General features: G+C 38.0%; 1 protein-coding gene across 1 annotated transcript in view; it reads left to right on the top strand.

Moving 5' to 3' along the window:
• The window catches only part of LOC121314067 (receptor-type tyrosine-protein phosphatase N2-like), a 262494-nt gene that overhangs the window by 242344 nt on the left and 3041 nt on the right, over positions 1 to 17109 (top strand). The window contains exons 17-22 of the mRNA XM_041246887.1: positions 1267 to 1344; positions 3904 to 4023; positions 4974 to 5140; positions 8744 to 8797; positions 11026 to 11090; positions 16393 to 16466. Coding sequence (XP_041102821.1) covers positions 1267 to 1344; positions 3904 to 4023; positions 4974 to 5140; positions 8744 to 8797; positions 11026 to 11090; positions 16393 to 16466 — 558 coding nt within the window. The remainder of the gene's footprint in view (positions 1 to 1266; positions 1345 to 3903; positions 4024 to 4973; positions 5141 to 8743; positions 8798 to 11025; positions 11091 to 16392; positions 16467 to 17109) is intronic.

Here is a 17109-nt window from a genome sequence, read left to right as displayed (position 1 = left end):
GGGAACTATCGCCAATACATTTTGGTTTTTAATTTGTTTTTCTACAAATATAATTAGCATTCATATAAATCATTGATGGCTCACTTTTTTTTTTTTAAACAAATTTCTCAGTACGTTCTGTTCACTTGACAACCATGGTAGCTCAGAAATGTAAGACTGATTATTGCTGATTGAGTACATTCCATTCAGTCACTGATAAATAAAGGTTCAAAAGGATCGCTAAATAACTGGTTTAATGATGCTGCTCATTATATCTGGAGGGACATGAAAACATGATCTGATTATTGCAGTGTTGCTTTAGTCCATTTATCAAATCATTTCAGTGAGGATACGAAAGGATCTGGGGGTGAATTCAGATTTTTCTAGTGACAAAGTACTGTTAATGGCATTAAGCTTAAAAAATGTAAATAATTGGCTTGATTATAAATATACGGTATATTTGAATACATCTGTGGTAAAGGGCATTCAGAAATGAAACTGAATATATATTTTACAGGGTTTGTTTAGTTTAAGAGAGGGTAGAATAGGTTTCTTAACAGTTGGTGCTGTTTTAATTTAATAATACATTTTATATAGTGCCTTTCATAGTGGACCACCATCACAAAGTGCTTTACAAGATATGAGACTTGGGCATGTGAACTATGCATCAGCTGCAGAGTCATTTGTAATGGGGATTACAAACTGGGGACCTCCTGGTTATAAGGCCGTTTCTTTTAAACGCTGGACCACACAGCCTCCTCCTAAAAATTAATTGCATTTCAGGGGTTCTCTGTATGGTACAAACTAATACGACCAAGTAAATATTCTTACAAAAATACAAACTATGAATTCTTCCTTGCTAAGAGTTCTGAGTTATAATCGAGCTGGATGTTGCTATTGAACCATTAGAACTACATGAAACATATATTTTGTGTAATGTTTCAAGCGTTTGAAAATACAAGCAATGCTGGTACTTCAGAATGCTTGTTGTGCACATGTATGGACCTCTAAATGTTTTTGCTACAGAGTCTGTATATAACCATGCAGTTCACATGCTAACCAATCCCTGCACTGAAGTGAAGGTTCAGACATTTAGACATTTAGAAAGGCTGGTACAACTGTTAACCTTGCACCCCCACTCTAAGGCTAAGACCCAGTATGACTGCATCTGTGGACTTGTTTTAAAGTGCTGTAAACGGCTTTCCCAACTGTTCATTCAGGCCTTGGATAATCAATCATGGGGATACAGATCAGCTCACACATCTTTCTTCATGTTTCTCTGTCCAGATGGACCATGATCCCAAGAGCCCTGCATACATTGCTACTCAAGGCCCACTGCCTTCTACTGTCGCAGATTTCTGGCAGGTAAGGAAAATACAGTACAGCTTTGTATTATTATTATTATTATTATTATTATTATTATTATTAGAACACACCATTGCTTCTGTTGTTTTGATTTGTTATGCATATGAACTCAAACCACTGGAACTGAAAATCCTGGAAAATAGGCAAATTAGTCATTGTCTAATTTAATTGATGACTTTAATTAATTTTAAATAGTAAGGGAACACGTGGCCACACATGGTAAAATACATGAGACTTTTTAGAAGTTGTTTAAAAGGCCTAATGAAAGCACAAAGTGGTCTAACATGTTTACACATGAGTGGCTATTGTTTCTGTATCAATGATTATTCACCGAAAATTGAAATTCTCAGTTTTCATGCAAGTATGTATATAATGACAAATCTTCAGGCATTCTAATAAATTCACACACTACTGTATATAAATCATGTTTAGGATTTATATTTATTGATGTCAGACTGAGAACTAATTAAAACGCATGCTGGTGATTTTGTTTCATTTTCAGTTTTGTTGGTGTCGTCCCCCGGTCCCGTCCCCCTTCCCTCAATGCAGTGCTTTCAGTTTGCAAGTCCATGATCCCCTTATCAAGATGCATGTCCGGCTCAGGCTGATTGCTCCTCCAGCAGTCTAGTCTTGCAGAACACTAGAGGGTAGAAGCCACCATTGCCAGAACACCATTCTCAGTCTCTGATTTGGGTACCTCAGTAGCAAAGGCATTTCTGTTTCTGTAGAACCCAACACACAGTCAAAAAAGGTCTCAGCCTTAAAATCTCTCTCCCTCTCTCTCTCTCTCTCTCTCTCTCTCTCTCTCCCTCTCTCTCGCTCTCTCTCTCTCTCTCTCTCTCTCTCTCTCTCCCTCTCTCTCGCTCTCTCTCTCTCTAAATCAAGAAATATACTGAATACATTTGTATCTTTATCTGTACATAATGCCGATAGCACGGAAAAAGGGTGTGCCATGTTGAATTGCAACATTGTCAGATTATTTTGAGGATTGGAGCTGAAACATTGCATTTATTAGTATATATATAATATATATAGTAGCTATATTATATATATTAGTATATATATATATATTATATAATATATATATATATATATATAGATATATATATACATATATATATATATATGATATATAGACAGTACATTGCAAAGGATCATATAACGCAAATGCTTCAGGGTCATCAGAATAGCAACATTCAACAATGAAATTAAAAATAGCTGTCCTACTGCCTACAATCTACGTGGGTTTTTATTAAGCTTGTATAGAAAGCCTGGTATAAAACTTGCACTCATAAGCACAGCAGTATAACACAATAAAGACTGCGTTACTCACATTGTGTTAGTTTGAATTAATACCGTTTGGGAGCATATTAACATCACAGCATGTACTCATATGTTACCTTTCTTATGGTTATACAAAAGTCTAATGCATTAAAGAAAATACTTAATTTTGTTTCCTTATATCTGTTAATTCATGATTGTATATGTGAAATACATAACATAACGTTTAAAAACGTTGTTGTATTTGTTTGCATTTCTCCTAGGCTACACCACAGTCTAGTGCACTGCTTTGCTTGTGCTTACTGGGGACAAGAGCCCCCTAAATGATTGGGCTGTGTAATGTTACTTTTGGGTTGAAACGGAGAGCTACATGATTAGTTTATACTCAATATCATTGTATTTTATTGCAACTCATAAAATCTGTGTTTCTCCTCATTTTCATAATGGCTTCAGTAGGCTTCTATACCTCCTAAAGGCACATTAAATTGCTATATGATGAAAAGAACCAATTTAGGGAAGCAGGTTTAAATGCATTGGGGGAGGTGGGGGGGCCGGTGGGGGCATAAAAAATGACGACTGCCGGGAAGCCCTGCACTAAAAATACCAAAAGAAAGAGAACTAAAACCTGCAGTGCTGTGTGGACGTGAAGCTTGTACCCCGGCAAGTGTATCAGTTACTATGAGTGGAAAGACAAGGCGCCCTGTGAAACCCTGAAAGCTAACTCGTGTACATCTCCAGAGGGATGACCGGAAGAGCACACAGCATTTAATAAGGGTTTGCTAGGCCTGGAGAACTGCCACGCCACACACACTGCAGGCCTGCTATTTCAAATAGTCATTAAAGGATACAGAATGAAAATGCATTTAAGTTCTCCAAATCCTTTTGTCTTTGCTGTCTAATTGTAAATCCTTGGTTTTCAACAGCATTCATTTTATTCTAGAACATGGATTTGCAATTCACAACCCCCACCCCCCCACCCCCCTCCAAAAAAAATAAAAAATAAAGATGACATGGCTTTTGCTCAGGGAAAATGGACAGGATAATGTTGATAATTTAATGTGTGCATTCCTCAGACAATATTTCTTACAAATCGCATTTCCTGTCTGTTTCTGTCAAGATTTTTACGCAGCTGCACAATAAAACCCATGTAATGGGAATGATTCAATTTCCTCTGACTGGACTGGATTTGAATTGTGTGTCTGAGTGCAGTGTTTATACATGTCACACATTAATTAGGCAGTCACAATGTGACCGTGGGCTCTCTCTCTTTGTCTGCAGATGGTCTGGGAGAACGGCTGTGTCGTTATTGTGATGCTGACACCACTGACTGAAAATGGAGTCAAACAGTGCTACCACTACTGGCCAGATGAGGGTTCAAACCTCTACAATATTTACGAGGTGAAATATTGTGAAATGTACAGCTGTGACCAAAAGTTTTGCATCACCCTATATAATTAACTCATTCTGCTTCATAAAGTCAAATGAAACCTGCTGAATAATGTTACGTTAACATATTGAATTGCATACCGCTTTGCAGTTTTTCATATACGTAATGAAAAACTGACAAATGTTGAAAAATGTGGCATTACGAAATCTAACATGAAATATTGTACTACTATTGTGACTTGTGTGATATAGTTTCGTAGTTTCTTTCATTACATGATGTTAAATAAAATATCAAAACTGTATTAATGCTAATTTTTCAAAGCAACTGAAGTTAGCAAATTTAAAAGATTTAAAACAAAACAAAAGGCAGAATTTTTTCCTTTTTTCATTTTCTTTATGGGATCAGGAGTTACTGTGTAAAACCAAATGTTTAACAATTAAACATACATTCTGTATGCAACAAATTATAAACTCTTTTTAATGATTATTTTTAATTACTTAGACTATACTTTAGATACCTGAAAAATAACATTGAAGCGTAAAATATATAAATACTAAAATGTGTTTATAATCTGTAGCATAATATTTATGTTTAATTTCTAAACACTTGGTTTACTATTGTACTGAACCTTAAAATCTAAAAATGGTGAATTGACCCTTAGTTTGTTTGAGAAAACTGCAGTTCTGCATGCAACACATATTTGCTTATGAATCTAAATCCAAATGGCTTAACATCTGCTTGTTTTATTGCTTGAATTTATACCAAAAATAAATTTTCCCAGCTAAAGAAGTTTATATTGCAAAATAAGTGCAAAACTGTTAATTGAACTGGGCCTTTAAATAAAAGCTCACATCAGTTCATTTCAATTATTTAAACTAACCAAAAAAAAAAAATAAGAAAAAAAAAAAGAATGATTTAAACTAATTCAGCTTTTTGTTTTTATGCCCGTTCTTCTGTGAAGGTAAATCTTGTATCTGAGCACATCTGGTGTGAGGATTTCCTGGTGCGAAGCTTCTATCTGAAGAACCTGCAAACGAACGAGACACGCACGGTGACACAGTTCCACTTCCTCAGCTGGATGAACCAGAGCGTCCCCGAGTCCACCAGGTCCCTCCTGGACTTCCGCAGGTACACACCCTGGCCTGCCTGGCATGGGCCTGTCAAAACCAGCACCGAGCCTGGAACGGGTCTGTCAAAACCAGCACCACCCCTGGCACGGGTCTGTCAAAACCAGCACCCAGCCTGGCACGGGCCTGTCAAAACCAGCACCACCCCTGGCACGGGTCTGTCAAAATCAGCACCCAGCATGGCACGGGCCTGTCAAAACCAGCACCCAGCCTGGCACGGGTCTGTCAAAACCAGCACCACCCCTGGCATGGGTCTGTCAAAACCAGCACTGAGCCTGACATGGGCCTGTCAAAACCAGCACGTAGCCTGGCACGGGCCTGTCAAAACCAGCACCGAGCCTGGCAAGGTCCTGTCAAAACCAGCACGAAGCCTGGCACGGGCCTGTCAAAACCAGCACCGAGCCTGGCAAGGTCCTGTCAAAACCAGCACGAAGCCTGGCACTGGCCTGTCAAAACCAGCACCCAGCCTGGCAAGGGCCTGTCAAAACCAGCACCCAGTCTGGCACGGGCCTGTCAGAACCAGCACCCAGCCAGGCACGGGTCTATCAAACCAGCACCCAGCCTGGCACTGGTCTGTCAAAACCAGCACCACCCCTAGCACGGGCCTGTCAATATCAGCACCCAGCATGGCACGGGCCTGTCAAAACCAGCACCCAGCCTGGCACGGGTCTGTCAAAACCAGCACCCAGCCTGGCACGGGTCTGTCAAAACCAGCACCCAGCCTGGCACGGGTCTGTCAAAATCAGCACCTAGCATGGCACGGGCCTGTCAAAACCAGCACGCAGCCTGGCACAGGCCTGTCAGAACCATCACCCAGCCTGGCACGGGCCTGTCAAAACCAGCACCCAGCCGAGCACGGGCCTGTCAAAACCAGCATCCAGCCTGGCACGGGCCTGTCAAAATCAGCACCCAGTCTGGCACGGGCCTGTTAAAACCAGCACCGCACCTGGCACGGGCCTGTCAAAAGACCTGTCTAATTCAAGTTCTGTGCATGCTTTGATACGGTTTTTCTTTTCTTTAGTTTTTAGTTTCTTTTTTTAAACAAATTGAAATTACAGTGCACGGCGAACCATTGGGGTTTACAACACAACTGTTTTAAACAAGCAACCCTGCTCTGTCTGGTTAACTGTGTCTGGGTTTTTAATATCAATGCTGATGCTTTCCAATTAAAAGTAATCAATCCCTATCTAAAGCCTCTGTCATGGAAAATCCAGCAACTTAGCATCAGCTCTTTCTTAATGTGCAAGTTCAAATACAGCTTTTAATGGAGATCAAAATTATAGTGTGTGTCATGCAACAAATCGCAAGGCAAAAAAGTATGTGAACTCGAGTTGTATTAAAATAATGCAAGCTCCTGTAGCTGTGCAGCATGTGAACAGCATGTGAGCTGTACCAGGACCTTGCATTGGGTAGGTTAGTGTGGCTTCGGCAGGTTAACCCCTCTAGTGCTCAAAGACTGCTGTCATTATAATTAACGGAATGGCAGAGGCTTATATGGGGAAGGACTTTGCACACTACTAAGCATCTTATTTTCAGTCACTTCTGTTTTCAGTGTTAATAAAAGTGGCCAATGCAATATATAAATATGTTGATCATTCCTCGTGAAATCTATAAATATTGCCCAGTATATATTTTTTGGACAGTACAGGCATAGTTTTTAAGAATTTGAAAGTTGTATGAAAAACTATGATTCTGCATATTTGTTCAGTAGTATGTCCTGTTGCTAGGTGATGTTATAGATAGTTAAAGAAATGTTATGGAAAGAGAATATAATTGTGTATAATGTCCAGCTAGAGAAGAGAGACTGTTCAATATTTTGGCTTTGGACTAGCCTGTCAGTCTAATTAAACATTTTCTTAAGCCTATAGGGAGCAAAATGTACACTTTAAAGAAAGATCACAAAGCTTAAAGAGTAAGTAGCGGGATTCAGAAATATGTAGTATTATACGTCCCCACGTGTTGCTACAACTGTTTAAACAATATACCTGGCATTTTTCATTTTAATTGTTAACATTCTAACACTTAGAACTTTAAAATCTGTTTCAAAGCTTTTTTTGGCCACTCTAGTGCACTAGGGTCTGAGATCTGTCCTTTAAAATCACTACAGGAAGAGCGATTAAAAAACAACAACAAAAAAGACAAAAACATAACAACAAGTGTTCTGGCTTTTCAGTTCCGTACCGCATCATGTATGGTTATTGTTGTGTTATCTGTTTGACAATGTGGACAATAATCCTGACACTGTCAGTGTTTTTGAAAAGATGTTTGAAACAGACTTTAAAATGACAGGTACGTTATTTAAATAGTTTTAGCAACATGTGGGGACATGTAACGTTATATTTTTGGAGCTCCACTACTTGCTTGTTAAAGATGAATCACGCTATATGTGAGGGCTTGTTAAAATATAACCCACGCTTTCCTTTCTTGCTGCGTGCCCCAGTATTTACTAACCCTGCTACTCACATTCCAATCAACACACTCTTATTTTTTTTGCCAGCTAATTAGCGGTTGCCAGTGTCATTTTTGTGATGTTGCAGCTAGTAATATGAGCCCAGTTGCATAGTCACAAAAGTGATCATTGGAAACTGTGAATCTGCAGCAGGGACAATGTGGGAAGCCCCCATTTCACAGCCTCTAATGAACTTTGACCTTTGCTTGCTAATGGTTTGCATGACAGGTTCCCTCTTTTGTTTACAATGAATTAAAGGGCTGGTTTGTATTATTAATTGCTCCCCTTCTTAATTAAGGCTTCTCATATGCTTTCTGGAAACGTTGTTAATTGATTACTTTATTAGTAAGTGTCCGGGTTAGTGCCTCTGTGTCTGCAGGATTCCGGATATTCACAGAAAACATTATTATATATATATATATATATATATATATAACACATATCCACACACACACAACACACACAGATTCTTTCAGACATTTTCTGTAAAACGAACTACAGAGAAATACAGTGAACTTTGTACAATGGTTTTTTTTATTATTATTATTATTATTGTTATTATTATTATTATTATTATTATTTTAGGAAATGTTGTAAACTGACAGATATACAGTAGGTTACCAGTAAAAAAAAAAGAATTTGAAAAAAACAAAATTGCTTCTAACTTTTCCATGGTAACAGAACAAAACAAAGACAAGCACTCTCTCAGAGGGTTTAGCCTGGTATAATTGATCTCTGGAAACATCCAGTTAAGCACACATTTCAAACCCATAGACCTTGACCAAGTGTGTCACGCTATGAGAAGTGTTAAAGATGAAAAGTGCCGTGCGCGCAGTCAATCAGCAGACACACAGGAGATCACAGTGCACTGCTGCAGCATTTTAGCAAACAAAATAATTCATGTTTGTATACAAACTGCCTGCCTAGTACCAGCATTGTAATATTTAATATAATTTAAAGTGTGTAACAAGCTGTGATATCCTTTTTTGAGAAGTTTATGTATATAACTGACTGTATTGCTTGTCTGACTGTGGGCTAGCATTGTGTATAATACAGCTGTGGAATGCTAAGCAAGACCAGTGCTTTTTTCAATTCTAAAACATTTCCTCAGGCACATTTTAATATTTATGATATGTTTCTTTTGTTTTGTTGCAGAAAAGTAAACAAGTGCTACCGGGGACGCTCCTGTCCAGTAATTGTCCACTGCAGGCAAGTAACCCCATATTAAACTATCGTATTAAAGGATGAATTGTACCCCTAGCAAGGAGGTTTCAGTTGAATGGACTGGTCATTCATAGAACACGTCAACAATATTTCAGTTTTCTTTGTTACTTTCACATACAGCCGATTGCTCTTTTTTTTGTATACACGCTACAACCATGCTATTTCAATTCTGTGATTATACTGGCGTTTATATGCCCAACATGGCTTTATAAGTTGCCATTTTATTTTAGGGTGGCCATGCTAGAATGAAGCAACCACATTTTCTTAGTATACTGGATTCAGATGTGGGTTTCATTTTTGCAGAGGCCAGTAGTGAGACTTTGGGTGTTCTACTACTTGTTGGAGAGTAGAGGCAGAGAGAGAGAGAGAGGGGAGAGAGAGAGAGAGAGAGAGAGAGAGAGAGAGAGAGAGAGAGAGAGAGAGAGAGAGAGAGAGAGAGAGAGAGAGAGAGAGAAGCATTGGCTAACAGAAAAGACTGGACTAGTGTTAAAGAAAAATCGAGAATGAAAGAGGCTCGCTCTCTTGACACCAGTTGAAATTGTAATGCTGTACAACAGATGGCTTTCAACAAAGCAAGGCTATAGAATTTGAAGGCTGTATTGTAAGTACTCCAAGGCAGACATCGTAATAGGATGTCAGATGTTCCCTCAATATTGAACCAAGTGATCTGATGTCCACCCTTTATCATTGATCAGCCTTTTAATGAGAATTGTCCAGAATGGGGTTTGAAAGATAGCCACCATGACTTTTTAGTACACAGAAATATGTGTAAAATATTAATTAGCAGAGAATTCCGTATAGCTGCAATTATCCTCCCCTGTCCGTATTCTGACACACGACAGCATCACCTCTGTCTCCTGGTAGCTGTTCAAACACGATAAAGCAGATTGTGAGGCTTTGCAGGAGCTGCTTTTGCTGCTAAAGAATGATAATCGGTTTGCTTTTTTTCAAAGCAAACTATTTCCTGTTGACTGGCTGTGATTGGCAAATAGTTAGAACTGAGGGCTCAGAGAAAATTAAGAAATGCACCGAGGCATCTGTCTGAGAAATAAAGACAGTGACTTGCTGTTTTAACTGCAGCAGCTGTCACCTTCATAGACGTCTTCACTTTGCAAATGAACCAATTCCTTTAGGCATTCAGAACGTATTCTCACGTGTACAGCGTTTGGAAAGCATGTTTTCTAGTCTATAGCTTTTATAATTCCTACCTTTAAAAGCCTTTTGGTTGTTAAAACTGAATCTTTGAAATTGGAAAGATGGAGAGGGGAGGGGTAGTTGTGGTAATATATTATCCAAGCTGTCCTTTGCTATGCATACAACATGCATACACTATGCAACATGTCCTGGGCAGTTAGCAGAAAGATACAGTTTGCATAATGCTCTATTTTTCTGCTCCAATACCAACACAATTATATTATTATTAAAATATAATGTGGATTTCGTTCTTTTTCTGCGACATTTAAATACAAACAGACGCTTAACTTGCATTTAACACATCATGACAACAATTAATTGGCAAAACTGGAAATAAATCTAGTTTGTTTTACTTAATTTTATTTCTTTTTATTGAAGCGTTCTGTTTTATTGTATTGGGGTAAAAAAAGAAAAGGAATATATATATATATATATATATATATATATATATATATATATATATATATACACACACACACACACACACACACACATATATATATATATATATATATATATATATATATATATATATATATATATTATATATAGATATATATATATATATACCTTTTTGGAATGTTTGGAATGTATGCTTTTGTTGAATTAGAAATGCCATGTGAATGTACTGTTTACATTGCAGTTAATTACTAAAATCTTATTCATTGAGATGTTGTTCACTTACTGTTATGCTTGTTCATGGTGTTTACCACATGGGATTCAGTGTAAACTAGACCCTTGACTGTGTCTGATTCTGGAGCTTTGAAGCCATTGAAACAGAGCACATGTTCCGATCGCATCTCAACACCTTCCACCAGTGAACTCGAAGCAAACAAGCCTATTGTATATGCTCAAGAAACCGCATGACAACAACCACAAATATTTAAATTCAAAACGAGCAGTCTGTTGTGATTAAATAAGAAACACACACACACTCGTCGCTAAACAAAACTGTTCAAAATAAAGGCTTGTGTCTTTTTTTGGCAGTGCTAATGGTGCTTTCTTGTCATTATTTGCAGTGATGGCGCAGGAAGAAGTGGGACGTACATTCTGATTGACATGGTTCTCAATAAGATGGCTAAAGGTGGGAGGCGACAGGCTTTTCTTCCTCTTAATGCGTGTGTGGCGCTGTTGCTAAGGAAACACAGAGGCCTCGACATTCACTAGAAGGTCTTGCAATAAATTAGGGGAGCGATGTAGCCTTTAGTTGATTGTTCAAAGGATGTGTATGCCATAAAAAAAATGTAGAGCTAATTAGTTCTTTAACAAATGGACTGTTCAGAACTCACAGAATGAAGGAATTGTTAACGAAACAACTCCTACATGCTGAACTGAAATGGTAGATTTGTAAGGATGACTTTAATTCCAATAGTATTGCTGTTTTTAATGTGTATACTTTTACTTTTAATTTAAAACTAAAGTTTCATGAGCTGCCTAATTTAACCTCTAAAAATGTCCACTTATGTCAATAATACAATTGCAAAATAAAATTGTCCGCATGTTGTATATTTTAACTTGTACAAGGCCAGTGCTGTGGAGTGAGCACATCAGCATTTTCAGAAGCTGTAATATCCCCCCCCCCCCCCACTTCTCCTGGTATTGCTGCTCAGATAGATGCAGTACAGAGAGATATCAGAACCCGTTTCTCAAGAATGAGCCATGTAAAGCTTCTGAATAATCAGCACCTGCCATTCAGAAGACTGGACAATTTATATCCCTTTATTAAAAAATACAAATACAAATAATTGAAAACTATTTTAAATATAGTGTTTTAAGTACAAAGCATGTATCTCTAAGCAACAAAAAGAGATAAGGAAAAGTTTCCCAGCAAGGTTTGACTTCATCACGTAAAGACACTTAGAATGTAATTTATTGACTCTATTGTATGATAAGATGTCAAATTCCATTCCAGCTATGGGCTTAGTGTTGCATAATACAGAACAAGTCATGTGAAACTAGCTCAAGAAACAATGAGAGACCCCCCCTTTTGATAGGTCACCCGTTTGTTTGTTCATGACCTGGTCCCCTTCAGCCTATAGTGTGCACGATTTAAAATCTCCTGACCGGCTATTTGGCTCTCGCCTTCATGAAAGATCAAAGGGCAAAGCGAGCATCTTAACCCTGCTGTGCGGGGCTTTTCCCAGGCTGTCAAACTGTGAGGCAGCCAAAGGTTTTGTTCTGACAGGAATTTCGGCCTAGCCTGTTAGGCCTAGGCCCTCTTTGTCTGGCCTGAGAAGTTTGAGGCCCAGGTTGAAGCCCCAGCGCTCATCAACATGATCAAAGGCCTGCAGCCTGGACACACAATCTTTCTCCCTTTTTTCCTGTTCTTGAAGAATGAATTGTACATTACTCAAGAATGCCATTTTTCTTTCCCCAAGGCTTTTTGTAGAGTGTTCCTCCAAACTTTAGAGTCCAACACTTCTTAACATGAAAGTGTAAGTGCACTTTGAGACCAGGCCCAGCTGCATTACCAGCCTTCTGCTTGCTTTTTTTTTTTTCAATAGGCCTTTGAGGACTTGAGCTTTCCCTTGTGCTTGCTTGAAGAAAAGAGATTTTTCTTTTAGTGAATCACAAATAAATTAGTCATTATTCTGTCCCCCAATGTCTAGTTTATTAAAACATCGACAAAAGCCCAGTTGTTAATGTTAAAGCACGTGAATTAAAGCGCGTGAAACTGAATAGACATGCCTCAAGAACAGCAAAATAATGTATGTAAATTTAAGGCTCAAACGATTACGTGTTAAAAGAAAAAATAGAAAAGAGATGTTCTGAAAAATTTAAAACATGCCTAACTATGAATGTTTTCATAACCAAACTATCTCTTTAAAAACAAAAGTCTATAATAATGCACTACATGTTTAAAATGTTCGGAGTGGTTTTTTTTGTTTTGTTTGTTTTGTTGTTTTTCTTTCCTGTAAAGCTTACTCTTTTTAAAAACACACAGACAGAAAAAAAGAAAAAAAAATCATGAGCCCCATAATGCACTTGGCCCATAGCCCAGCGTCCGTAGCAGGAAGATCATGTAGTCGAGTCCTCATTTGCTCAAGACCTGGGTAGCATGGCTTCTTCACGGGTATACCAGTGTTCATTAAGCAGAGAGCGAGGGCTTGTGCCAGCTTCTCACTCCATGGTGCCAAGCGTGCTGCCTTTGTGGCTGGGAACCGTGCCATCTAACCACATGTGAGGTGTGTGAGCCGGAGTGGCAGCTTCAGATTCATATATATATATATATATATATATATATATATATATATATATACATTTGCTGTGACACCTATTGCTGGTGGTATAGAGTGTGCCTACATGATGCCTGTATGGTTAAATACTAAGGAATAGCAGATTTGACATAAATTACTATGTAGTAAATTACTATGTAGTAAATGGCACCACAAACACATTAATAGACTTAAGTGAGAGTAGCTACAATGGCATCAAAAGCCTATCAGTATCTCCACACAGTTGGCTCTTTTGACCAAAAACACACACAACACACACACACACACACACACACACACATATATATATATATATATATATAGTATATATCTATTGTGAAGATGTATATATATATATATAATATAACCAGCCGTACTCATGGTTGTTCGTTGCCCCTATAAAAACCAAGACCCAACACAAAAATTTCAGCGCTGTCGCGCACTTTTAATAATAACACAAAAGTAAACAAAACAAAATAAACACCCAGCTCTCATGAACACTAATTAACAAAACACAGGAACCTAACTATCAAACAACACAGCTAAGGTGTCTACCTGTAACACAGAACAAAACCAAAAACAAACACAGTTGTATCAAAAACCCGAAATCTGGTTTAACAATACCTTCTTACGATTGTACACGCTCCCAGCCGGGCTCTACACTCTTCAGCAGCCTAGAACAGACAGGCTGCCATTCCTAAATACCCTGTGTCTGGTTACAATTTGGAATTACTTCCAGGTGCAGAGGATAATGAACCATTACACACAATGTGAAAACAGTGACCCACAATTAAACAAAACGTCTATTCACACCGATTGTATATTTTCTTCGGCAGGGAGGAATTTACCTTCTCCCTGCTCACTATATATATATATATATATATATATATATATATATATATATATATATATATATATATATATATACAGTGCCTTGCAAAAGTATTCAGACTCTTCCTATGGTGTTCCATTTTGTGAAATTACAAAATGATGCATACACATTTTTTTTAAAACTTAATATTTTGTTCAAAACTTGAATGCTCAAACTGAAGACTTCTAAGGGTAATATAAGTTACAGTAAATGTTAGCTAAAACTAAAGAGAAAAAACTGAAATATGTTGATTGTATAAGTATTCAGACCCGTCAGCTCAATATTTGGTGGAAGCACCTTTGGCAGCAATTACAGCTGCAAGTCATTTTGGGTAAGTCTCTACCAACTTTGCACACTGGCTTGGTGCAATTTGTACCCATTCTTCTTGGCAGATTTGCTCAAGCTCTCTCAAGTTGCTTGGAGATCGCTTATGGACAGTCGTTTTCAAGTATTTCCACAAATTCTCAATAGGATTCAAGTCAGGACTTTGACTGGGCCACTCAAGGACAAAGTTTCAATTTTGTCTTGTCTGACCACAACACCTTTTGCCACATTTTTCTAGGATCATTCAGGTGCTTTGTTGCAAACTCCATGTGGGCTTTGAAATGGCTTATTTTAAGTAATGGCTTCCTTCTTGCTACCCTGCCATACAGGCTACTTTTGTAAAGTGTTCTGGATATTGTTGACTTATGCACATTTTCTCCCATCTCAGCCATTGAACTCTGTAGCTCTTTCAAAGTTGTCGTTGGCCTCGCAGTGACATCCCTCACCAGTTTCTTCCTTGCTTGGCTGCTCAGTTTGGAGGGACGGCCTGATCTAGGCAGTGTCTGGGTGGTACAATGCACCTTCCATTTCTTGATGATTGAGTAGACTGTGCTCACAGGGATATTCACAGACTTCAATATTTTTTTGTACCCTTCTCCTGATCTGTGTTTTTCAATGACTTTATCCCCAACTTGCTTTGAACGCTCCTTGGTCTTCATGGTTGAGTCTTAGCTTGAAATTGACTACCTATCAAGGAATCTCACAGAAACAGGTGTTTCTAGTCTGAAATCATGAGAACCACTAATATTGCACTCAGACAGAGGCCATTCAACTGATTGAGTTGCTTGTTAAGGTCATTTTGTGCACCTGAATTAATTTAGGTTTGCCACAGCAAAGGGTTTGAATACTTATGCAATCATGACTTTTCCATTTTTATTGCATATTAATTATCTATTTACTTCTTTCTTTTTGTTTTTGCTTTGAATGTGTGGAGTAGGTTGTGTATATAACACATATTAATTCCTACTTCAAAGTGTCATGACTGTCAGCTTTAAAGCAATAAAATGTGAAAACTGTGAGAGGGTCTGAATACTTTTGCAAGGCACTAAAAAAAATATATATATATATATATATATATAATATATATATATATCTATATATATTATGATAATAATTATATATATTGAGTATTATAACGAATACCCTAACTTCACTATAAGAAATGTTGGGACCTGGAGAAATGTTCGTTATATCAAGTTGCTCACTATAATAGGGTTTGGCAATTTGCTGTATCAGAATAATGAAGAAATGCCCAAATTGAATTAAACATCTTTATACTGTATACAGTAGTTCTTTCAAGATAACTTCGCATTGATCCACATTTAAACTATATTTAAAAGAAAACAGTAAAGAAATGAAAACAATAAAAAGTACACTTACATGCTGAATACAGTAATTACGAGCCCTTTCTCTTAAAAAAACATACCCAGCATAGATTGCTTCATATTTTTCTTGCTTTTCTCAATGCATGTTGCCATGGTTGTAGTTTGTGTGATGATGGCAATGGCTGCATACGTCACACATGATTCACACTACAGTAGATTATCTATGAATCAGCCTTATCTTCGAATTAGCCCACCAAGGTCTTTTTCCACTGAGAGAGTAACACATTCACACTGGAGAAAGCTCAGTGTCAGTCACTACCGAGATCATTTTATCCAGGTAGACTTTGTAAAAGTGATCAATCTAATGGGGCTAATTTTCGTTGAAAAAAAAACTGTTCTTGCTGCTTGGATTGTTAAAAAAATGGGTTTCATTATAGTGAAGTTTGACTGTGTGTGTGTGTGTGTGTGTGTGTGTGTGTGTGTGTGTGTGTGTGTGTGTGGCATGCATGTAATCATTTCGAATGGTCAGTCTGAATGTATTCTTGTCAGTGGCAGTGCTGATTCAAGGGGAGCTCGAGAGCAGGAGATTGACAGATGCAGGCTGGATTATCTGGTGCTTTGATCTCGGTCTAATTTGTGGTTTTGTTGCAGGTGCTAAAGAGATTGATATTGCTGCTACACTGGAGCACTTGAGGGACCAAAGACCAGGCATGGTCCAAACAAAGGTAGTGTCATTAAACCTGCTGGGATGGGAATGCATTGCTGTGTGAGAAGGGGGTGTGGAGGGGAGGCCGTTAAGGGTTTCCATTTCTGTGCATGACTGACCAAGAAAAGACTGATTTAAGCACTTGCCTTAAATATAAAACATCCCCTCGTTATCTGCTTAACACCTATGCCATAAGTTCATGAGTTTTATTGCTACTTTTTTTATCAACAATTATGCTGTAAACTATTAAAAACATAGCTGGTAATAAATGCCTATATGCATCGTTTCATGAAATGCAAATAAAAGCCAAACAACAAAAACTTTAACTTTAAGTCTTCCTAACAACGTCTGCTAAGAAATAAATCATAATAATAACGTATTGTCTCTCTCACATGAACGTGCCTGAAGGAATATGTTCATGGTTTATCATTCCTTTGTACCTCAGAATGCCCTACAAGGCACAGTTTGAGAGGCACTGAGAACGGGAAGGATTTTTAAAGCAATCCTTTTTTAATGCCTGGCTCTGTAGTAACGCACTCCAAAACAGCATAATGAAGTAGGATAAGATCCATGTTTAATCTCAAATCAGCCTTGGAAACAGTAATCAGAAGGTCTGCTGCTTACTTTCAAGGTCGTGCATTTGCAGCCAATAATGGACTCCT

This window comes from Polyodon spathula, chromosome 4, assembly GCF_017654505.1.
Source record: "Polyodon spathula isolate WHYD16114869_AA chromosome 4, ASM1765450v1, whole genome shotgun sequence".
Classification (NCBI taxonomy): Eukaryota; Metazoa; Chordata; class Actinopteri; order Acipenseriformes; family Polyodontidae; genus Polyodon; species Polyodon spathula.
The sequence above is the reverse complement of the archived record's forward strand: the minus strand, read 5'-3'. Positions and strand labels throughout refer to the sequence as shown.